Raw genomic sequence first — 24,553 nt, forward strand, 5'->3', positions numbered from 1 at the left:
GGCTTCTGAAATCCTGACCCCCATCCCTGGGTCCCATGGGGTCACTGCCTGCTGCCACCCCAGCCCTGGGCAGGTCACCTCCTCGTCCCTGCTTTGAATGGCATCAGCCTCCGCTGACTTCCTTTCATGGCAAAAACAGAGGGTTTCCTGTATTTTTTATTTGGCATGTCTACTGCCTTCACAACACCCTGCTCAGTGGAGGTTAAGGCTGCTGAGAGGACCAAAAGTCATTTCAGATCCCTGGCAACAAGGAGAGCCCCTGTACCCTACTGCCAGATCACTCTCTTTCAAGTACATTTGCAGAAACTTTGCCAGCAAATTGATCTCTGTTTTTATTTTTCTTTAACTGCTACCTCTTATTAACTGGGGTGGTGGATAATCATCAAGCTACATTCTAGAAAAGTCAGGATAAAGCATCCAATCCTGCTTAAACTCTATTTTATCTTAAAAGCTTAAAAATGTTCAACAGAGGGCAACCAGGAATGTCTGCTGAAATATATTGTGTGATAAACATCCTAATGAGATCAATGCAGTTGTTTCTCCTCGTGATAAGGACATTCCAACTCTACCAAACATAGGTCATAGAAAGTATTAGACTAAAATCCAGAGAAGTTAGAATGAGGTCAGTTTCTTTAGTTCACCTAAAGTTTTCAAGGTAAAATAGCACAAAAATCCCCTTTCTTCAACATGTTATTTTAGGTTTGATCTATTTGGTTGCTTCTACCTTCCTCTAGCTCACAGTAAAACTTTGTAGGGAGATTTTTTCCTCCACAACTGAACCGATTTCTCTGTCCCTGTCTCTAGTATAGTTATCCATGGAGACCTTATACCAATTGATCCTTATTGCACAGCCATTGATTACCAACAGTTCCTGAAGCATCCCTTTCAAACGATCGCGTCTAATGCTGATTTACATCAATGCAGCAGATTTCCTGCCCTCAGAGCTGTGTAGATGCTCTTGCACACCTACCAGACTGCTTGCTGTGCTTGTCCCTGTGCAGCTATTTTGTACAGCTCACTGATGGAGAGAAAGTCCAGGGCCAGTGAACTCTGAGGGTATCACATTAGAGCTAAAAATACACCTTGTCTGCCTGTGAACAGTAACACAGCAATGGCCATGCGGTCTGTTCACTCAGTAAAAATAAAACATATAAAAGTGGCCATGAGAAACTATCCAGGAAATAATCCTTTAGGTCTCTGCTGCAAAAGAGAGCAATTCAGTCATTTCCAGCTATCTGGCAATGCTGAGGTTCAACTTACCAGCTGGTCAAGCAAATTTGTTTTATAGTCACTGGAAAGAGTTAGGCACATCCAAAGGATGATCCTCCCACACCCAAGTATAGGTAAAAAACAGACTTTCCCTCTGCAGTTGCTTTACTCTCTCAGTTTACAGCAGAGGCACAAGATAACTTAAGGCTCAATCTTCTCTTTTGTTAGGTGAAAAAAGTCAGTAGATATTAACTCATCCCCAGTGGCAGAAGCAAACACAAAACTAGCTGACCTGTCTTGTTATCCCTGGCTCATATTCGCCCCTTCACAGACACATCCTGCACGTTTATTACCATACAGACCTTGACCCTCTTTAAGGGAAATCAAGGATTGCTGGTGTGACTTTTTGGTGCAGATGTGAACCCAGAACACCCCAAATTCAACCATAACTGTCTGGTACCACTTTCTAATGAGTTTGATATCACGCTGGTTTGGGTTTCTAGTTTTTGATCAGAGAATTTGAAAAGAGACAAGACCAAGAGAAAGGTATTTCAAGAGAATTATATACTCTAGGATCAATGAGAATAAGAGGAGTGTTCCTAACACAGATCTATTCCTTCCAAGTAAATCAAATTATGGAGGAATTCACAAGGGTGCAATAGCAGAGGGTGATTGCAACGGGAGGCCTCTTCTGTGTGGAGGAGCTTCTGGTGCTGGATACACTGTATTTCTGAACGGTCCTTCCCACTTCGCTCCTTCAGTATCACCTCACCAGGTTTTCAGCTGTCTAAAGAGGGGAAGGCCAGAAAAGGAAAGCAAAAAAAGGCTGCTCCTCCACCTTTGCTTCCCCTGCACATTCCTCAGGAATAAAAGCACGAGATAAACCCTTGCAGACCAGCTCACTCCACACCAAACCTTCCCACCTAGACTATATTTCAGCTTTACACTGAACTGTATTTCACCTTTACATCCTTTTCAAGCTTTCTTTGTTCTATCTTAAGCTCTTCATTGCTCAGCTGACTCCTCCACTGTCAAGGTCAGATTCCCATTCGGTCCATATCAGATCCCAACCCAGTTCTTCTGCGAAAAGAGGAATGGATTTATTGCCCAGTTCATTCTCAGCACAGCTTTGTCCTCAGCTGTCTTGAACTGCACCTGGCCACCCAAGGACACAATGGTATCCTTGAAGCTGCTGAGTAATACTCTGGTACCTGCAGTTACACACATGCCCTGTGTGGGGAAGGGTATTGCTGGGAGATCATAGAAATATAGAATAGTTTGTGTTGGAAGGGACCTTCAAAGCCCATCCAGTCCCACCCCTGCCATGAGCAGGGACATCTTCACCCAGATCAGGTTGCTCAGAGCCCCGTCCAGCCTGGCCTGGAATGTCCCCAGGGATGGGGCATCCACCACCCCTCTGGCCAACCTGGGACAGTGTTTCACCACAGAATCACAGAATCACAGAATGTCAGGGATTGGAAGGGACCTTGAAGATCATCCAGTCCAATCCCCTGCTGGAGCAGGAACACCCAGATGAGGTTACACAGGAAGGTGTCCAGGCGGGTCTTGAATGCCTCCAGAGTAGGAGACTCCACAACCCCCCTGGGCAGCCTGTTCCAGTGTCTGTCACCCTCAATGAGAAGAAGTTTCTTCTCAAGTTCAAGTGGAACCTTTTGTGTTCCAGTTTGTACCCATTACCCCCTGTCCTATCATTGTAAAAAATTTCTTCTTCATGTCTGGCCTGAATCTCCCTCCTTTTAGTTTAAAACCGTTACTCTTTGTCCTATTGTAATAGGCACTAAAACTTCTGTCCCCATCTTTCTTATTGGTCCCTTTTAAGTACTGAAAGGCCACAAAAAAGTCTCCCCGGACCCCACTCTTCTCCAGGCCGAACAACCTCGGCTTTCTCGACCTGGTACTCCATTCCTCTGACCATTTTTGCAGCCCTTCTCTTGACCTGCTCTGTCGGGTCCATGTCTTTCCTGCACTGAGGGCTCCAGATCTAGATGCAAGACTACAGAGTAGAGAGGCAGCAAATGAATTGGTGGCTGCACCCCAGCCTTGCAAGTTGGATCCAAGGATGAAGGGTGCAGATAGCTTTGGGTGCCCAGTGGCCCGGGGACTGGTGAGACTGGTGAGATAGCAGGAGAGGAAGTCCTGCAGCGGGTGGCTCAGTAAAACTTGCTGTTGGTGACATCAGTTCACTTTCCACAGGCGATTCATGTCAGCAGGACCTCTCAAGTTGTAGGTAAGCCTGGCTGTGTAAGTCTACCAGGTCAGGTCTTAAAATACTCCTGTCCTTTTGTTTCCAGCAGGCACAGAGCCACAGCTCCCTCCTCACTTTATATTGTCCTTTGAGTTTGTGCTCTGCCTTGTCCAGAATCAAATCCCTTAAGACAGTAACCTTGGGTTCAGCCCTCTGCTTTTCACTGACTGTCCCTGCCAGTGGAGTTTTCCTGGTATCACAGAGCAAAAAGTCAGACTGTAGGTAGCCCCTAAATTCTCCAGGATGAAGGATGATATAAAAATAATCACTGCAGACCAGCACAGTTTCCTTTGCCCATCCATGAAAGGGTTCTTGTCTGAGGGATGGCTGTGGACAAAATAAACAAGCGGGAAGTGTGCTTTGTGGGGGATTTATGTAGCAAGAAAGTGGTCAGTGATGCAAAAAAGTGGAGTTTGTTGTGAATGTGAAATAAAAGTGGGGTTATGGAGTGGAGTGCCCTAAAGTGACTGGAGGTGTGAGAAAGAAGGAGGCAGGGAGGAGAAAACACAGGCTGAGGGGTAACGGAGCAGCAGTTTTCATTGCACCCTGACCACCCAGAGACAGGACAGGAGAATGCAGGTGGGATCAGAGTTTCTCTGACATCCTCCTGCAAATAGCAGAGCAGTGTCTCCCGTCCCCTGTGCTGCCATGCCAGTGACAGCAGATGAGCTCAGCTCTGCGCTGCACTCCCTGCTTCAGCCACCTCCCCATTCCTCTCCAGCCTTCCTCCTTCTCACCTCCCCATGGGGACCCAGGACACATGGTAGCATTGAGCAGAGAGGCAATAACTCAGAGCTGGGTTTAGATACCCTAAACTGATCCCACACTCCAACAGAAGAATAGGAAAGCATTTTTGACCCCAGAAGTCACACTTCAGGTTGGGTAGCACGTTTTTTCTTCCTGCTCGTGTCTGTCTCCTCTTGGGTACCTGGTTTGCAAGCCCTGCATGGCCAAACTGTGCTGGCCTAGATGTCTGTTCAAGGACCTGTACAGTGCAGGAGGGTTCAAGCCCCATCCCCAGCTCTGAGGGTCTCCCCAGTGTAAAAGAGCAACATGCAAAGGGTGAGAGATGGGGGAAGAAGGAATGGGTGGCATGAACAACTCCAGCTCTGTCTCTGGCCTGGAAAGAAACAGGGATTTGGTTTACAGGTCAGTTACTTCCTCTCACCATGTACAGGACCATGCCCTGATTACTGCAGATATTTGGCTGCATCCTCTTACCTGCACTGTTTGCAGGTCAGTTCCTAGCACAGTGGGTTGATTCATCTAACCAGGAGCTTTGCACTGAGGTGTGATAATTTCCTCCCAAACTGTTTTTCTACTCCAGGACCTCTATGTTTCTTTACCAAGCAGGACAACATTCATATGTTTAATATTTTCAAATCCCGCTTTATGACAGACTTTTACAAGGAGGTGCCACTTGGCTTTAGGAGGGGAAACCCAAGCTCCTGTATACCATGGTATAGTTGTGGTCTACCTGTGCAAGCTGGGATCACATTGAATAGGTTTGCCCAGAGAAGTGGTAGATGCCCCATCCCTGAAGACATCCCAGACCAGGCTGGACAGGGCTCTGAGCAACCTGAAATGGGTGAAGATGTCCCTGCTCATGGCAGGGGTGGGACTGGATGAGTTTTGAAGGTCCCTTCCAACCCAAACTTCTACGATTCCATGAACATCTAGGTCTCTGACAGTTGCTAAGCCATGAAGAATACCCAGGTCCAATTAAACAAAAGCTGAGTTTGGCTCCCTAGTGCAGTTATTGTTCATTTCAAAGGATTTTGTTTTGCCAAGAAGAAATATAGGAATGAATGGCTAAGGAGGCTGCAGTGCCTCAAGGGACATGCAGAAAACACCAATATTTGGATATATAGAATTTAACACTCACGTATCCAGGCATGTGTGTGAAGAACACTTTTATCATCTTTCATATTTGGCAAAGTCTAGGAATCTATAATATGAATATTTTATGATAAAGAATACTCCATGGTTTCATCCAGAGCTCAAACTCAGTGTCACAAAATGTTCAAAGGAAAGGAAGACAATTATAAAGAGAGGAAGAAGACAAGAAATGCTTTCTCAGTGCAGGCTAATGGTCTATCTAACACAATTTTCAGTCTCTGTGCATTTCTAAAGCATGACACACCAAGATAGTGTCCTCCATAACACGGCTAGAAGATGCCTTTGAGAGTTCCATAGTTATTGTGGATTTTCCAGCTCTTTAACAAAAAAAAAGTGAAATGGGCTCCTGGGAAGGGTGAGAAAGAATGTAGCTGTCCAATTTCTAATGAAATTCCTTCCCCCAAATGCAGGAATTGGCAACAAAAATAAAATTGGCAACAAAGAGTAAGCAAGATTAATAAAATAAAGCCATCTTGTGCCATAGTGAAATCCAAGAGAATTCTGCTATTTCAAGAGGGTAATTTCTTTCTCCAAATGGGAGTAAACAGGATAATATTCCACCAGAATGCTTTCTGTCTCTTGTGAAGGTCTGATCTTAATTTTTTTTTTAAGTCAATGGAGATAAAGTCTAAACAAGAACATAATTCCTAAAGTAAAAAAAAGAAAAAAGAGACAGCAGAAAACACTAAAAAATTGAGAAAACTCCCTTTCTTGTCTGCTTTCCATATCTAGAAAAGCAAAAAAGGCACAATACTGTTTGCAAAACTTCACCACACACTTCATTTGACCAAGCTGAAGGGTTTTGGGAAGACAAGAGTGGCATCCAATAATTGTCCCTAAAAGGACATCCTAAAAAGCTGTCACACATTTCCACTGACAGTTTTGTAGGCCTTCTCGCTGTGTGTGCGTCCCACTGTGTATCTCTTCTAATTGTTTTCCCTATACCACTTGAAGTCCAATACACACACAAGAAATAGGAAGAAAACCTGCCAGGAAGCAAAAGGAATTGGATTTGCCTCGTTTCATTACTCCATCTAAAGGAAATGTTAAAAAATAAACAGCAGAGAATAGGAAATGAGAAGTAAAGCAAACCCACAGGAATAATTTAGGCTCTTAGAATCTGAAGTTTCAATAATGACACAGAAAAGGGTGTTTTTTTCTTTTTAAATTATGTTTCATGTTGGCAAACATCCTTTTAATTTTCTCTTGTCTCTGCTCTTCCTGGTTTCTCTGGGGACCAGCAGCCAAAGTACTGAAAGTCTATGATAATGTTTTATCAAAGGCAAGAAGTAAAGAAATAATGAAGAATCAGAGCCAAGCATGAACGTGGCAAGATTTGGGGGTTAACATAGTTTTGAGGTCAACTTCCAGATATGTAGTTCATAGGTTTAACTAAGCCCAGGCTTTGAATCCAAAGTTGTGCTATTCTCTTACTCCAAGTTCTATTCAGGAACTTAACAAGGCACTGTGCAGAGCAGATACAGTTAAGGACACTTAACACTTTCAGATAGAAAGTCTTCCTTTTTAAGAGATAATTAATCAGTTTTCTTTGTGTGTGTGGTTGTGTGTTTTCTGTTTTTTTTTTTCTTTTAAAATCTCAAACTTGGCATCGTGAAACAATTTCTTTACCCTGAAGCATCCCTCCCTGTCCTCCAGCACACACTGTTTTTTAATGAGTTTGGCCAATCATTAGCTGGAGAGAGCCAAAAAAATGTCTAGTTTCAAATGTATTTCCTTTTTTTTAGTCGTAACTTTGGACCAAAATCTAGAAAGGGGGAGTGGAAATGAGGCATTTAAGTAGGCTTGTATTTATGCATTAAAATATAACTGAAGCTGGGGCTGTGGATCTGCACATGAGATGATTGACTCCCACTGAAGGTACTTTTGAAATCGGTACGTTCAAAGAGATTTTTCTCACCCACATATGCAGGTAGTTTTTATATTTAGAAAATCTCTCTCAAGATCACCTTGTATCACGTGCCCTTCATGAATCTGATGTTCTTAGTAGCCCATAGAGATGAAGGTGATGATGTGTAATTCTCTAACAGATTTTCTTTAATTCTTATTCAAATAAAAAAAGTAAAGCTCGTGGCATCCTCTCCACTTTGGGCTTCTCATTGACTCCTATCACTGGAGAGCTCTCACACTGGAAGTTTGCTGACATAATGAGGGCCAGCTTTATTTTTTTAAGACATACTCTACGGGAGAGGGTATCTTGTGCTGTCTCAGATGGCGCACAGCACATTTGCAATGAAAAACAAGTGCAGAGCAGAAACCTGAAAATTCTACACCAGCCCAAATCCTTAATTGAGAGCTTGCAGGAGCTGCTAACAACTGCCACTGATCAAGCTCCATGTGCTGGGAGCAATTCATCCTTATGGAGCCTTTGTGCTGTGGTCTGGGAGGACCCACACGAGGTCCAGTGACAGGACCGGAGGGAATGGCAGGAAGATGTGCCAGGGGAGGTTTAGGTTGGATATCAGGAAAAGGTTCTTCACCCAGAGGGTGTTAGAGGATTGGAACAGGCTCCCCAGGGAGGTGTCACAGCTTCAAGCCTGACAGTGTTCAAGAAGTAATTGGACAACACCCTCAGACACATGGTGTGAACTGTAGCATTGTCATGTGCAGGGACAGGAGCTGGACTTGATGATCCTTGTGGGTCCCTTCCAACTAAGGACATTACATCATTCGGATTCTATGATTCTGTGAGGTACAGCAGATGCAGAGGTCTCAGTTCAGACCATTATCACTGGTCACCAGTGAGGTTTAGGCATGGCCCAGGACCCTGCTGTGCAAGGTGCTGTGCACATACAGCTAGAGAACTTCCCAAGCTCCAAAGCTCTTCCCATCTGATGCTGGAGTTTCATTAGTCTCTGTATTTCAGAGTAGGAACTGGTGATGCTGCCAAAAGAGGAGCCCCTTCCCTCTCCTTCCTGAGCCTGCACCTCCTCCCTGCCAGGCTTGGGGAGCAGCAGTTCCTGTAGCATGTGGTGAACTGGATTGGAAAACTAATCCAGGTTTATGCAAACTCAATGAGTAGGAAAAAAAGAAAAAAAACAACAAAAAAAATGTAATCCTCTCCTTGCTGCCAGCTGGCTCAGGGTTTCTTTAATTCCTGTGCTCAAAGCCCGTAGTCCAGTGGTGGTGTCAGCTGTGCAACACCTCAATGGTTTCATCCCCAAGGTGGCTGTATTTCACAGCTGAGTATTTGTCCTTTTGTGCGAGTACACAGTTCCTATTAACTTCAAGCAGAGTTTCTGATTTGGATGTGCCTCTCCAGCCAGAACAGGACTCAAAACATGAAAAGTCAGGATTTAGACTCTGAGGCCCTGCCTAACCAGACTTGCCAGGTTAGAAATGCCAGGACTCCCAGGCTGCCTGATCAAGAAGAAGAGAAAAACAGGGCAGCCCTAGGGGGCAATTCTGATCTTAAATAGACTGAATATAATTCTTTGGGGTTTTAATCCTTCTAAAGCCTGCAATGTCCCAAACCTTGATTTAAACACTTTCATTAAAATGCTTAATATAGGCTATATGTGTTCTTAGATGTACATGTTAATTATTACATCTATTATTAAGAATGAGTTCAAGATACCAAATAAAATGAATATTTAGTTACTGTGTATAAGCACTTCTGAAGAAATACAGTATATTCATTGCAAACAATAATAATAACAATAATGACAACAACCACCACCTTTTCAGCTTATCTGAGATGTTTCCCTGCAAGACACCAAAACTTTTTTCCCCAGATAGACATTTCACAGTTACTTTAATGTAATACATGGGGTTTTGGTGGTGGTGGTGGTGGTGTTTTTTTGTTTTTTGTGGTTTTCTAAAGGTTGTTCAAAGTCCCCTGGAATGCAAAGTGATTTTTCAATTCATGTTAGTATAACCTATCTGGAAAGGTTTTGGCTCTGGTAGAACAGAAAGGATTTGACTTCTAATTTTAAAACAAAAGTGCTACAGATGCTGGGACAGTGTGGTATCTAGGCATCTTTGGATTTCAAGCAAATAAATATTTAGGGGAAAATTCTGATAAAGTAAGCCAAAGTGTAATCAGATGGTAAAGCACTTCCAGGTGATAGAACCTCAGCATTTTGTTTTCCGCGTACTCTGCAAAATTTTAGTCTCCCTGCTGCAATAAAGTGCCAATATCTGACAGTCTGTTTTGAAGGAGGATGGCATTTAATCCCATTTAATTCCTCAGATTAATGTATTTTAGTTCTATTGCAACAGTCTAATAATAATTTCCAAAAAGAATCTTTCAAAACCCTGCCAAAGATTTGGTGTGAGCCAAAGCTGCAATGAGCTTGAGAAGAAGCTGTGATTTTCCCCATGAAATTGTTAGGGGAAGTTTTTTCTGATGTCAGTGCAAATGCAGATTATACCCTAGGTTATTCAGAAACACTTCATCTGACATAAGGTTTTGCTATAAAGATCTTTAAAAGTAGCATATTCCCATGTTTATGAAAATGTCATAGACTTTTTTTTTCTTTTGGTGATTTGAAATGAAAGTATGGTGGGATTCAGGTCACCTAATTTTAACCCGCTGAAAGGTGAATGCATAATCTGAACATTCTTCCTCTTGCCCATGATGTCTCTGAGGGATTAATTCATCCCCACCTAATGCAGTTGTTTAGAAAAAGTGAAATGCATTGCTTCTGGAGGTTCACTCTTCTCTCCTCTGATCGCACACTGGGGCCAGTCTAGATTAGATGCCAAACATGAAAGAGTTCAAATTAGAAAAAAACCAGCCCGTCTTTGGTCGTTTTTGGGTTTTACCATCATGACTTTCTGCATGAACACCCACAAATATCTACATCATGGGCCCTCTGTGGCAGGGCAGGGTCACAGCCTGGCTCTGCAGACCAGACCAGGTACCATCTGCTGCAGCAAATGGCCTGACACTGTGGACATTTGTTAAGAAGATGAGAAGAAATGGCCTGACTCCACAACCCATTTCACAAACATCAGCAGACTGTTCCTGATTTGATCTGCCATCACACTCAAGTTGGATAGAAAATATTATAAATGGTCCAGCTGAATATTTTTTATTCCTACTCGAGCTTTAAGACTGTCTGCTACAAGAACTTTTCCCTGGCACAATCAGAATATAATTAAAGAATGACAAAATTAAACTGGGACAAAATTGAGCCAATTTGTGACTTTAGGGGTATGAGGCTATTCAAATTTGAAGTGCTGGGGAACAATCAGATGACGCAAAATATGGCAAAACAACTTCAAGGTTAGCCCATGCAAAATCCACACAGCCAGCACAAAACTCCAAAAGAAGACTGATTCCACTCTAGAAAGATAACAAAAATACCAAAGCAAAGCAACAATCTATCAAGGCTTCACTGATTATTTAACACATCATCTACAGCCTCCAAAGCACCGTTCAAACTCAACATATGGAGCTCTCTTTGTCCTGCGGAACTTGATCTGCAAGAAGGTGAAGAATGAAGGACAACACTGAATAGCAAAATGTCCGTACTTGCAAAGCAGTATCAGAGTCAGAAATAAAACTAAGTGCCCTTTCTTTGAGGGTTGAAAAATCCCAACTTTAACAGCAAATTTGTCTTTGACCTTGGTTCTATAATATAAATACTGCATCTTCAATTTGACATTTGCAAAACTCAGCTCCCAGGAATATGTTTCAAAGAAGGACCTCAGATTGCCATTTGGGGACCAGGATGCAACCAAAACTCTTCAGAAATGTTTTTTTAGTTTTCTGTTTGGGTTTCTAACTGCTCTGGTTCCATCTGTGTAAATTCTCTGACTCAGGTGTTGCTGACATCTCCTCCTTGTCTAATATTATCTGTGAATTTTATTTCTGTGCAATTCAATTCTACTTCCTGATAATTAATAGAGATGTTAGATGAGACCAGACCTAACACAAATTCTCCAGATACCCTGCAAGATACTTTCCATAAACTTGTTACATTGTCATTTATCATGATTCTTCGTTTACAGTCTTTCAGACAGCTTCCAACCCACATGACTGATTTCCAATCCAAGCCAATTGAATTAATTTTTATATTAGGATTTCCTTGTAATCCTGCACAGGCCAGGGAATGGGCTAGACTAACCTTATAAATATTTATGTCTTTGACCTCTTGATGTTACACAGAAAAGAGATGAGATTGCTCATAAAACACCAACAGCTCTTCGACTGAATTTCTCCAGCTCCACCACAGCATGCTTTTATGACAGGAAAATCAATGTAAGGGAGAGAAAGATCTGAGTTGCAGCAGAATATGAATTCTTGAATACGTGGTGTTGCACCAAAATCACCATCTGACACCCCAAACTGCTCCTTCACAAAGCAACATCGGATCTGTCCTTTCTGTCCACAGTGTCCTCATGAAAAGACTGCAGGAAAGACCCAGTTCAACTGGCACTACCATTTCAGGATGCACTTGAGTTTCTTCGAGTTTCATTCTGGGCTGTTCTCTATCCTGGTTACCTTTTATTTAGTTACTGTAAAGGAAGTGAAAAAATGTCCTATTTTGCCTTTATTTTTCTTCGTCATTTTTGCTACTTCAAAGAGTAATTGGGTTTTCCACACAGAAAAAGTATCAGAATCATTCCTAAAGAAGTATTGTTCAGATCTGTTAAGTAGTGACAAATGACCTGCTTTAACTTTCCTTTTGAGGTGAATATTCTGATGAAAAGACCACTGAAAATATGCAATTACAGTATTTGGCATTTATCTAACACTTTTTTCACTTTTTTTTTGCTTCAAGGATGTCCTCTCCTTTCTCCCACCTTCAAAATCTTACACTAGAGGCAAGAAGATGGTAAAAGTTGTAAGGATGGAACTTTTATTGTTTTAGCAGAAGAAAAACCAAATCCAACACTTTTTATTTAAAATCAAATTCTTCTCAAAAATGTAACATCATTAAATACTTAATGAAAGCAGGGGAGCTCTTAACCTTGTCAAGCTTGTGAAATTTATTTTTGGGTGTACACCTGAAGCCTAATACTTGTACTTATCTCGAAGCCTGTGAAAAGAGACATTTGTAAATGTTCAGAAACATTCAAGTTTCTCTGCTGGTGTCTCAACTTTCTGTGCAATTAACAATGATAAATCTGGTTTACATCAACTGGGTGACCAGTGTTTTTTACATGCAGGTAGAAAATCAGTTATGGACAGAAAAAATAGTGTTAGCTAACAAAGAGATACCACTGATAGAGCATTTATTACCATACTTTCCAGCCACTTCTGAAGAGAATTTTCTTTATCATGTTTATCCAAAATTCTGCGTGGAACAGGAATCAAGAAAATGAGCAAACTGAAGTGTGGATTTTAAGGAGAAAAATGCACATGAATTTTTCCATGTTGCATCTGCTCAGCACTGAATTCTTTAATGTGTTTAGTTAATGAATCAAAATCTACTCTAAGAAACCATCCTGGAAAATGGTTATGAAAAGGGTGATTTATAGTTAAGTGACAGGCCCCATCAAACAAGAGATTTTGTTGCATAATGAAGTACTGTTAACAGCATCTTTCTTCTTAACGAACTGTAAATAGTTTTACAAACTAAACCTGCTTGGAAAACTGGACGTGAGGATCATTTGGCCCGTCAATACAGTGCATCAGTCTCCAGTGAAAAATGGCATTAACAAGAGCCTGTTGGGGGCACATTCATGTCAACAGGGACTGCGCTGTGTCCTCCTGCCAGGCCGAGCTGGTGGGGTCACTTCATTTCTCAGCTATTTTCAAACCAGAGTGACCTCTCCTTCCCCAAAGTTTCTATATGCGAAAACATTTCCTTTTAAAGTTATTTTTTAAATTTCTCCTTCATTTTCTAATCTACAGTATAATGCGAGAGCAAAATATTTTTGAAAGAATACTTTCAAAGAACCATTCCAACACAGAAAAACAGAAGGATTTTGTTAGGTCTATGTCAAAATGAAACTATGGGTACCCGCTCTTCTCTTTTCTTCCTCCAAGACAAAAATTAAGGGCAAGGCAGACATTGTTGCACAGATGTTTTTGATTTCAAGAATACTGTAATTTCTGACAGAAAAAGATTCAGCTGAAATTTTATGTGCCCACCCTACCTGCAGCACAGGTAATCGTGTGATTTAGCACAGGTAAATAAGCGATTTAGCACAGAAGTAACAAAGCCCTCCATGGCCACCTCTGAATCGTAGCACGCTCTAAGAAGCTGTTGACATGTGCAAAAACACACCATGTATGTGGTAAGAATAACACCTCCCCATCAGACTGACAACACTAGTGTAATGCTGGTAGAAACAATTATGCAAGGTGTAAAAAAAGCAGGACCCTGCCTTATGCAAGGGCAAGTTTTCTGTCTTGTTTCGGTACCTAACTTCGTCATATAGGTGATGTTTATGTTTCTTATATATTGCGAGAGGAAACGTTAGGTGTTTGGGTGTGAAGGTATTCAATGACACCTCCCAGGTGTCCCATCGACTTCACAAGGAAATTAATTGTGGCTGTCTGGCCCATTAGGAGCTTGATCTCTAATGCAAATTTACATACCCTGCGATATGGGCTGCATTATACTTAAAGTCTCCGCAATGTGGCATTGCCTTCAAAGGCAGAGGACAGGTAGGCAAAACAGGCTTTAGGGCTTGTAAAATTTGTGTTTTTAATGAAAAATTTATCTGGGAGATGCCAAAACATTTGCCGTCATATGTATTAAGGAAACATTGTACAGCTGTGGTTCTGACTGACTTTTCTCGTCTTAGTTATAGATCATTATCAGGCCAAAACCTTGCTGCAATATTAGCTGGGTAGTGAAATGCAGGTCTCAAAATGTGTGATCTTCCCAGCAGCTCCCTGGCTGCAGCACCAGTTTGCCAGCAAGAGTGGACTGGCAGAAGGCATTTTTGGTGTCGGAATGCAGAATGAGGGAGAAAACCTGATCTGGCCAACTCAGGGCTGGGGGATGGCTGTCTGATGTCTCAGCTGCTGCTGGGCAAGCAGAACTGACATTGTGCAAGAACTACCTGTCAACATGTGAGCGGGGCTAAGGAAAAGAAAAAAGCTTCAGTAAAATCTCTTTGCTGTACCAGAGCTGCCCACTAACAAACTATTCCCAGTTTCCCACAGTAATTCTTTTAAGCTGGAAATCCTCCCACTGCCACCAGATCACACTTGCCAGGGTCGTCAAATATCTCCAAGCACTTACCTCAAAGCTCCTGCTGCCAAATAGCCTAACCACTGTAAAAGTGAGACTAATTCACACCCAGTGAATACAGAGCTGGGGCAATGACATGTGCCACTGCATGTGATCATCTCTGCACTGCTCCTTCCCTTTGTAGGATGCCTCAGAGCCCCACCACCAAGAACTTCCTTTGCTATCTGTTCTCCACGTGAGCATCTTGCACCTCAGTAGGTAGGAAGACAGAGAACAGGACAAATGTATTAATAAATAGAGGTATAAAAGAATTTACAGCTTGCCCTTTCTGCCTCCCATTACCGTCTCCTCTCCACTACACACAGCACTTGCTTTTCTACATTGTTGAAGACTTTGTTTCATCAGTATTTAAAGCTGCTTTCAGCTCAAGTCCCGGTCACGCACAGCATGTCTCACTGTTTGCACTAGGAGTGTGCAAGGGATGTGCGGTCTGCATAAATGAAAAGCTTTCTGTTGAAATGTGAGATCATGATTGTAATAACTCAGTTCCCTCCTCTTAGAAAACCATTCAGCAGGTTATTTCACCATGACTTCTGTAATAACAACTGTCCAGAGCTCTGTATAGGGGTCTTTTATCTCTTAATGTCTTGAAAGGCTTAATACTGGTTGTGTTCTTAGATTACTGTTTTCAAAATGTCTAGCACAACCTTACCTACATCATTGTTAACCAACTAAGAAAGATGTATGTGTAATATGCATACTGACATTAAATAATTTAGGAACTTTTAAAAACATATTTATTAATCTAATTTTCTCCTTATAAACTTCCTCCCACTTCTACTGCAGAACACATATTTAATCTTTTAGCGTTGGTTTAAAGATCTCCTCTCTTCTTCTTTCTTCTCCTCTCCTTTAAAGCATCTTTCTCTGGCTGGGAAGATGACAAATCTTCTTTATTAAGGCTTGTCAGTTGTGTTCTCTTGCCTTGTTAGCATGGCAGTTTCTGAATATCTTGTTACAGATAGTGAGAATACCCATACATTGTAAACCCAGAGGGAGAAGTTCAGAGCACTCCAATAGCTTACACAGTCAGTACAGTAAAGGGCTTCAAAGACATTTTGGAAAGGCATAGGGATGGTTGAGATTAAAAGATGTTATGTCAGCATAGAAACACTGCAAAGAGTTATCTGAAAAATTAGTAAAGGAAATAAATTATTTTTTTCTGTCTCCAGAAAAGTAGGTATTGTAGGAAGACAGCAAAGTGCTACTGCGCTTTCTACCTTTGGCAAGTGGTTGACATGCATCCCAGATCCACAGTGATGAGCAGTTGTTACTAACTGAAGGGGCTGGCAATTGCATCTTCCTTTTCTCTCTACCCAAACAAACTTCCAATTGCTTCTTTATTATTATTCACATCACGGCAAGGTCTCCAGAAGGCCTGGCACTGCATAAAAGGCCATGTCTCCCTGCAAACACTGACAAAACTGAAGACTGGAATAGCTGGAAGGGAAAGGCATGAAGCAGCTGACCAAGGTCATATCAGAGGTCAGTGGAGAACATTTTCTTTGTAGTCTTCTGCAGGGCCACTGCTATCAACTGCTTGATGGGAAGGAATGAGCTTCACACCCAACCAACCTCTCACCTACAGCCCCAGTGGAGTGAAGGTAGGATTCACCCCAGAGGCAAGGAAACTTGAGTTCATAACTGAAGAACAGCAATGCAAAAAGAACGCCCTAAACCCCATCCTTGCTTTTATAGATTCCTGCTGTCTTTCTGCTCTTTGTTTATATGAGGGCAGCTTGTCCTGGTACAGGTTAACCTTGTTGCATGTCCTTGATATAGTCAAGGCTCATAGTCTCGCCTCCCTCTTGGGCAAGAGGGTTGTCTTAACACCTGGTCTAGCAGGGCTGAGAAAGAAACTGTTCCTAATGTGCTAAGCAGAGGAAAGAGTGGAGAAATTTCCTAAAAATGCAAGGAAATGTTTCATTTCTTGCCCATGAGAAGAAGGCAGGCTGTCTGATATGTCCTCAAGAGCTGATAGCTGCAGGGACACCTCCCAGTAAGGGCACAGCTCACCCACTGCAGATACCAGCTCTGCCAGGCCCTCCAGGTGAGGTGGGTAAGGAGCCCTTCCTAATCCTGTCAAACAGTATGGAAACACAGTTGGAAGAACAAGAGGGTCTTTTTTTTTTTTTTTTCTTTAACTAAGTTTCCCAGCCTGTCAGCCAGAAGAGGCCTTTTGCCTTCAAACACTTTCTGTCTTGCTTTCATGCTACTGAGCAGCTACTCCTGCCCAGTCCTGAGAGGATGAGATGAAAACTACCTGCAGCCTCCATCCTTCCTCTTCTGATCTTCTCACTGCTCATTTATCATTATTTTGCTTTGACTCAGCAACTTTTGCCAGCCACAGAGCACTTCATAGGATCCTGAGCCACAGGCTCCGATTGAGATGGGTGGTATCACAAATATATAGAGCCACATTGCCTCTGAGGAAGCAGGTACTTGGAGTAAAAGTAATCTTATACACGAACCGACTTTACTGAATCAGTTAGTGGATATTATTGATATGCAGATGCCTGCTTTGATGTAAGTGGGCTTTGGTTTTATATCCTGTCTGTCCCATGGAGGTGGTTGGTGCCTCAGGGTCACGTAAGAAGGAATTAATCTTAAAACAGTGGGAAAGACTCCACGAATGCAAGCAGAGAAAGGCTTATTTAAAAGTACAGCTGTCAGCATGAGAAAAATAGAGAATCTGGCCAGTGGCAAGTCCGCGATTACAGATTTCAAGCTGCTAAGTGAAAGCAAGTAACTTTTCCACTTAAGCAATAAAGGATTCAATATCCAGCTCATGTGCTTATCACAAACGAGGTAATAGAGACGTCTGTTTTACTGGCTGCTGTTTAGCCTACTGTTCATAAATGACTGATACTTAATTAATTGAAGGCAGATTTACAAAAAGCAACCTGCTTACAAAGGCTCCTTTCAACCTGCAATTGTCATATTCATTCTGATCTCAGAGAGATAATTTCTAAGTTATTACACTTTGTCTGACAAACTAGCAAATAAACATGAAAAGAAACAGTAAAGATGGAATACCTGAAAAAATGCTTTCATTTTTTTTTTTCCTCTGGGTAACAACTGTGCTCAGAAATAATTTTCATTCCTTGTAGTGATTTTTTAAACTTTTTTTCCTGACAAGGACAGCAAATTTGTTGGGGTTATTGGACAATCAGGGTCATAAGCCAATCTCCTTCCTCACATCTGATAGTACACAAGAAGTAATCCCCATGTAATCAATAATTCTGTCTATACCAACCAATAAAATGTGCCTCACACCATATTCTGGCCCTGGGGGCCGGGGCACAACATAATCAAGAAGGTACACAGATCCCCAGAATGAAGTAAATACACCAACTAGGAACGCACCCTTTTCCCATGCTAACTCCCAAACCATGCTCAGGCACTACCCTGAACCTTTAATTTACAAAAATGATGCTGGGATCCCATGCTAACTCCCAAACCATGCTCAGGCACTACCCTGAACCTTTAATTTACAAAAATGATGTTGGGATTTGTTAAAACTTGCAAATTAACAGTTTGATGACCTAAGGTCAGAGCTTAGTGTACATTTGACAGTCTGCCTGGTTAGGGCACAATCCAGACCCCAAGGACAGGAAGATCCGTTTTGTGACACAGGCTGGAAAGCACAAGCAACCTTGCTCCAGGACATATCTCAAAAGTCTTCATCAAGACTTCATACATCCAGCTTTGTTTTCCTGCTCCAACATGGTCTGTCTGCATGACCTTGGGCAAGTGACTCTTCTGGCTGGGCTGCAGACTGCAGCGTAGCGTAGCAGTGACTGTGAACGGGCTAGAGAGTGTTCCCAAAGCAATGGGAGGAGACAGCTTTGTACAACCTGGTTCACCTGGCCTTTCAGAAGAGTAAACTTGCCTACAATGACTCCAGTATTGTCAGAGTGAATTTTAAACCCAGTCGTTTGAAACCACACTGCAGTCTGCATGCTGGATGTAAATGTCATCTCTCTGCTCCTCTGGCGAATGGAGAGACCAAGAGTTCCCGATTCACAGCAGACAACGAAGCCAAACGTGTTCAAGAATATAAGGTCTTTCCACACTACAGCAAGTAACAGTTAACCAATCATAACCCTTCACAGACAGATTTTCTTAAGAAAAACTAAGCAGTTTCATTAGACCTTGCAGCCCAATAACAGCTGTTTCTAATCCAGAACAGTTTACTGAAACTTGCTCATATGGCTCCCACAAAGCTCCTGTGAGAGACCTGGCAAGAGGTCACCCAGAGCCAGCTTCCAGTCATCCTCACCTGGGAGAAACAAATCGATTTGGCCTCCAGCAGGAGATAGAAAGAGGGACAAAGTGAGAGGTGCACACAAGGCTTGAGAGAAAAAACAAAATCAAAAAAACAATCTACGAGATGTTTTCTCAGCTCCCAGATAGAGCAGGAGAGGAGGTTGAAACAGCTCAATATTGTAATTGTGGTTCCCAAACCAGTACAGGTCTGCACTTGACCCATTTCAGCTGCAGGCTAACACAATTGGGACACCTTCACAGTTTGTAAACACACCGTATTGTTCTTAGAAGAATTTTGTTCAATCTGAGGACATTATTAAACGAACAAGACAGAGAAAAGCCTACCAGTATTAACCAAGTAATGTGTACTATCAGATCTTGGTGGGGGAAAGTTTAGCTGACAAAGCTCCCAAGGATATGGACCCATGAGTGTAATGAACACTGGTCCACACTGAATAAGGGCAGGTAGGTTTAGCCCTCTGTTTTGCATTCCCATGCGGTCCATCCACAACTTCTCTTTCACGTCATGACTCAAGTAAAAAGATACTAAAAACTTCATAGCTACAAGCACAGGGGTTGTTCCCTTTGCTGAACATCCAGAGCCTGATCCACTGTTCCATTTCTGGTTAAACACATCTAGACACCCCAAAACAAGCAGCACAAGCCCTGACTTCTACGGCCTGTGCTCAGAGGTGCAGAGAGAGGGAGGTTGGTAAATAACCTGGGAGCCTAGATTAAACCAATATTTTGGTTATGGCTTGAAGTAGCAAAAGAGATGTTTACCCACAACTTCCTAAGCTCGTAGTTTGGTAGATAGGATAACAGAGATGACAGAGAGGAAGCACGCCTAGTGAATTAACCTATACAAAGTAGTAATTTATTCCCAGCAGCTGCAGCCAAAGACACCAGAGGAAGTGAGTCTCTGAGGACACGCCATAGCTGAAAGCTGGTGCCAGGTTAAGGGCTGACTCTGGTCCTGCAACAGAGTCCTTACTGTACCAGAAAAAGAAAAACCATGGCGAAGTGTGTTTCTTTTTCTCAGCAACACCAGGGACTCCCCTTATTCATAGAAATGGGCTGCAATTGTTAGCTTTTCTCTAAAGAGCAGTCACAGATTTTGGTGGCTTTACCTCCCTTCACTGAGGAGTGGGTAGATATCTGCCTGCTCTCTCCGACTTTAAACCTAGATGCTTAAGGGCATTTATTCCTTTATCCCGAGGATGATACACAACAACTTCTTGGCTGGAGGTGTAGGGGTGCTGTTTGGAGTCAGACACCAATGCTTTGGGAAAGTCTTTCTCTGTGTGAATTATCTACCAACCACTTCTATTCCAATAAATTGCTAATCCAGACCATGTTATTTTTTCCTTTCCTTTTATCTTTAAAAAAGAAGGAGCTGTAGGTGCTCTCCTAGAAAGAAAACACATTGCAAGTGACCCCATCCTAGTTTTGCCAAGCTTGCTTCAGGTTCCTCTACACAAGAAAATCTGGATTGAGAGAGTAGAATGACTGTTTCTGCATAGAGCTGGTTTATAATGTTGTTAATCTAGATTATCAGTGTTCTCCACCAAACTAGCTTGATCTTCACTTTAAAAATAAGCAAAATGGAAAGAAAGCACTTTAATTCTGCAATAGCAGGATTGTCTTCGCTGTGAACTTAAAGATAATTTTTTTTCAAGGATATTTAATCCAGAATAACTCATGTTTCTGAAAACTCTTTGAGCTCAGGATTTAGCAGCAGCAGCAAGGACACCTTTTCGTTTCCACACATGCAACTCAAACAGCCACAACTCTGCACAAAGCTATTGCTGTAACATCTAGGGGAATGGAACCAAATCCCAACTGTCCTGGCCCTTTTACTGAAGAAAAAAAAAACCCAGATAAAATCAATGTCCCTGCTTCAGTTTTTGGGGCATGAACTGGCTTTACTTTTTTTTTCTTTTCTTTTCTTTTCTTTTCTTTTCTTTTCTTTTCTTTTCTTTTCTTTTCTTTTCTTTTCTTTTCTTTTCTTTTCTTTTCTTTTCTTTTCTTTTCTTTTCTTTTCTTTTCTTTTCTTTTCTTTTCTTTTCTTTTCTTTTCTTTTTTTTTTTTTTTTTCCTGGTAAATTGAACAGTAAGAAACAAACAATAATTTCAGTATCTGGCAAGTGCTTATGAAAGCACTACCTTCCTCAGCCCTGAGGATCTCTTTGAAAAAAAGGGGGACAGATAACCCCAAAGGTCCTCTCTGGTTTACAAGAAGGACCATATCCTCTTCCTTATGATCTGAGCCATGAGTAACTGGTGTGCTAGCAAGTTTGCTACAGTCTATTAAATAAATCCTGCCCCTGGTGCAATGCCTGGGGGAGCATGGAGATACACTGTAATTCACAGAAACTTCTCTGAGCAGCCACCTGCAAACTTTGCACCTTATTTGCTTATAGCAGGTTAGTGCTGGTGAACTGGACTGCTCCAGGTGAGAGGGAAAGCAGATGGGTGCCTGTATGACAAGGAAATATTCCTGAGATCATTTATATCAATCAGAAGGACTTAAACTTCTTTTACCTTGTTTCCCCTTTGCTGGAAGCCTCTAGCTGATGAGATCTGTCCCAAAACTCCAGCCCATCCATCAGCCACAGAGTTAATTATTTTCACACAAAGAGAAAAAATTCCACCTCCCTTCCCCTTCTTTGTATGCAGCTAAAGAAAAGAAGGCAGGACACTTAAAATCACTTCTGGCCCAAACCTCCTACTGCTCCTATGGCACTCGCAGAGGCAGGGAGATACAGGAGCTCACTGTGCATTTGAGGAAAGCCTTTTCTGTCCATATTAAGGGTAAATTATCCCACCACAGCAGTGGAGGTAGAAAAGGTGACAGCGAAACCCAGCTCTCAACCCCTCACCGACCTCTTGTCCCTTTTCCCCAATGGATTAACCCTTCCAGGCATTGCAAGGTCTCCCAGTCCCAAGGCTGTTCTCCACTCCCTGCTTCTCCCGGTGCGTTAGTGTACAGTCCCCCCACCCTCCCTCCTCGTACAGAACAACTGCAAGGCACCAGTTTCAACTGCTTCCCGAGGAAATCCCAGGTCACATACATTTAGATATATAGACATAGATATGATTATATTTCTCTTTGCTGTTTAGGACAAGAAATGAAGTGCTGCCTCTTTAATTGGCAAAAGCATGCAGTAAGAGCATACCTTCAATTTAGTGTTGGGATAGCTCACTTGCACCCTGGCTGTTGTCTTATTGGAGAGGGCAGCCTGCCTCAGATCCTCTAGCACTGAAATAATATCATCCAGCACGCATTTCTTATCCTGATTTCTCAACACACACAGATGGGAAAAAGTATAATTATAGCCTTTGTAGTTCACCTTCATTTCCAGCACGGCTCGGTGGATCTGCAGGATCACATCAGCCTGATGCAAAATATTGCCTCCGGGTTTGGAGAGGAGAATCACCCTGCCATACCTCCCCGGGGTGTGCAAGTCCGAATACAGCTGGCTTTTGGATTGATCGAGGGAGAAAAGGCTGCTGGCTAAGCTCCTCTCGATCTTGGCCAGGCTGTGGCTGGGGGCTACCAGGCTCTCCAGGTCAGTGTCAGGCTGGAAGCGGTTGAGCAGGCTGAAGCCGAAGATGATGGTCAGGACTGCGGGCACAGTCAGGAAAAACACCGGATGCCTGCTCACGAATAAACCCAGCTTGTAGAAAAACGACTGGAGCCCTCTGTGTATCACCTGCCGCAGCATCCTCCACCAGATCCAGCCTGCAGATGCTCCTGGCCGTCTTAGAAAGCACATGTGACATGTGTAGCTCCTTACCCCTTCCTGTCAGTTTCCCTTTCTCTCTCCCTCTCTCTCTACTACTCCTTTAAAAGACTGCAGCAAGTTGCAGCAAGACAGCCAAATATTGATCAATGGGGTGTGTGTGTGTGTGTCGGGGGTGGAAGGGACCGGGCAGAGGAGGGAGGAGAAGGGGGGGTCCTTGCCCTTTTTTTTTTCTCTCTTTCTTTCCCCCCCCCCACCTTTTCTCTCCTCCCCCCTCACTCCCGCCTTCCTCCCGTCCGAGTGCCCCCCTTTCTCCAGCGAGGCTCAGGCGTTGCACCGGGAGCGCTGCCGACTCTGCAGTGCCCGCTGGGCGCCCGCGGCCGCTCCGCGCAGCCCCGCGGCGGGCACCGCTTCTCCGGGGCGGTGCAGCCAAGGCCAGCAGCCGCCCCCCCGCTCCTCTTCCCTGCAAAGCGCCGCTGGTCGCTATCCTCCCTCCACCCTTTACACACACACACACACATACACGCGGGGAATTTGCCGGGGCGGGAGGATGATGCTGCATTTTAACATCCCACGGACCCCATGGTGCCCCTCCCTCGCTCCCCCCACTCCCGGCCGCAGCCGTGGGGCCACCCTGCACTCCCCCGCTCCCTGCCGGCTGCCGAAGGAACGGAGAGCTGTGTCCGGAGACTTTGGGAAGCGCTTTCTCACAGCAGCAGCATCCTCCGACCTCCGCTTTCTGTCCCCCCGGTCCCACGGCTGCTGCATCCCGCCGCACCCAGCCCTGCCCCAGCCGCGCTATGGGTTTTGATGGGGGGGGGGGGGCGGTACACGCACCACTCCAGGCAAAGCAATTAGCTCAAAATTGTCACCTCTCTCCTTTCTCTTATTTACAGCCCGAGGTCGCCCAGGGGGAGCTGCTCTGTGCTCCTACAAGGGGGAGAGTGAGTACGAGAAGGGCTTGGAACAAGCCGGGGGGGAGAAGGAGAGTGAGCTGCTCCCTTCTTCTACCTGCTAACCTGACACCTCTTTCCCCCCGTCCAGCAGCTCCCTGTCCCACCCAAGAGGGGCAGGACAGGGGTCCTGACACTCCAGTGGAAAAAAAAAAAAAAATAATAAAAAAAAGAGGTTTTCCAAGCAAAGACACCAGCAGACCATTACATAAGATGAAAAAAATTCTGCAGCTTCCCGGACCAAAGGAGAGCAGCAGAGAAATGCATGCATTTTGCAGCAGGAGAGCTGCCCACCAGCTCTCCAGGCAGCAAGATCTGCTCCACCAGGAGATTCACCAGGACTGTTTGGGACAGCAGATCCAGCCTTAGCACACCCAATAGCCACTTGCAGACAAAGCAGGAGAAAAGGCAGGCTTGTTTTGCAGAAGCTTTGTACTTATAAGCCTAAAATGCAAAAATGTAACTAAAAACCAAAAGCCTAAAAGCAGGTTTCTGCTCAGTGACTCCCCCTCCACCAGATTCCTGCTGTATTTTCATTAGTTTTGTCAACCAGAAATTGATATAGTTTGGGACGGGACCAAGGATGTTGTGCAAAGCCTGAGAGAGCAAGGTTCTTCCATAATAAACTCTTACTGAAACAGAAGGAGAGAGACTAGAAACTGAGGAGCTCAAGACTGTCAGTTATCAGACTGCCTGATCCAGGACTAGACAAGAAGCAGGCTATGCTTGGCTTCAAGTAATCATGAGTGCTTTGAAGAAAAACAGCTTATTCAGCAATCCCTTTAATGCTGACACTCCCTCGACACACACATTTATGTGTGCATGGACAGGGAGTACACAGAAGGAACCCATCTTTGGGGGTTTTGGAGTACTTATGTTAGGTCTTAGAGATAGTAATTCAGATTGGGAGCTTGAGATCCTGAAAAAGTGCAGAAATGTGAACTTCTCTCAAATGATGCAACAGAGAGGCTAGGAGCTTTGGATTGGAAACATATCTGACTGAAATCAGTGGCTGAGATTTACAACTGCCTTGGTG

The 24,553-nt window shown here is 43.4% G+C and overlaps 1 protein-coding gene across 2 annotated transcripts in view; it reads right to left on the reverse strand.

Moving 5' to 3' along the window:
* The window catches only part of PTCHD4 (patched domain containing 4), a 112,258-nt gene extending 88,134 nt beyond the window's left edge, over window positions 1–24,124 (reverse strand). The window contains exon 1 of one of the 2 annotated variants that reach the window (XM_065055742.1): window positions 22,172–24,124. In XM_065055742.1, coding sequence (XP_064911814.1) covers window positions 22,172–22,597 — 426 coding nt within the window. In that variant the 5' untranslated portion in view covers window positions 22,598–24,124. Of the gene's footprint in view, window positions 1–21,997 lie in introns of both variants that reach the window. The other variant, XM_005510201.3, reaches the window with a different exon arrangement.
* Window positions 24,125–24,553: the final 429 nt, after the last annotated feature.

The sequence above is a fragment of the Columba livia genome, chromosome 3 (genome assembly GCF_036013475.1).
Source record: "Columba livia isolate bColLiv1 breed racing homer chromosome 3, bColLiv1.pat.W.v2, whole genome shotgun sequence".
Classification (NCBI taxonomy): domain Eukaryota; kingdom Metazoa; phylum Chordata; class Aves; order Columbiformes; family Columbidae; genus Columba; species Columba livia.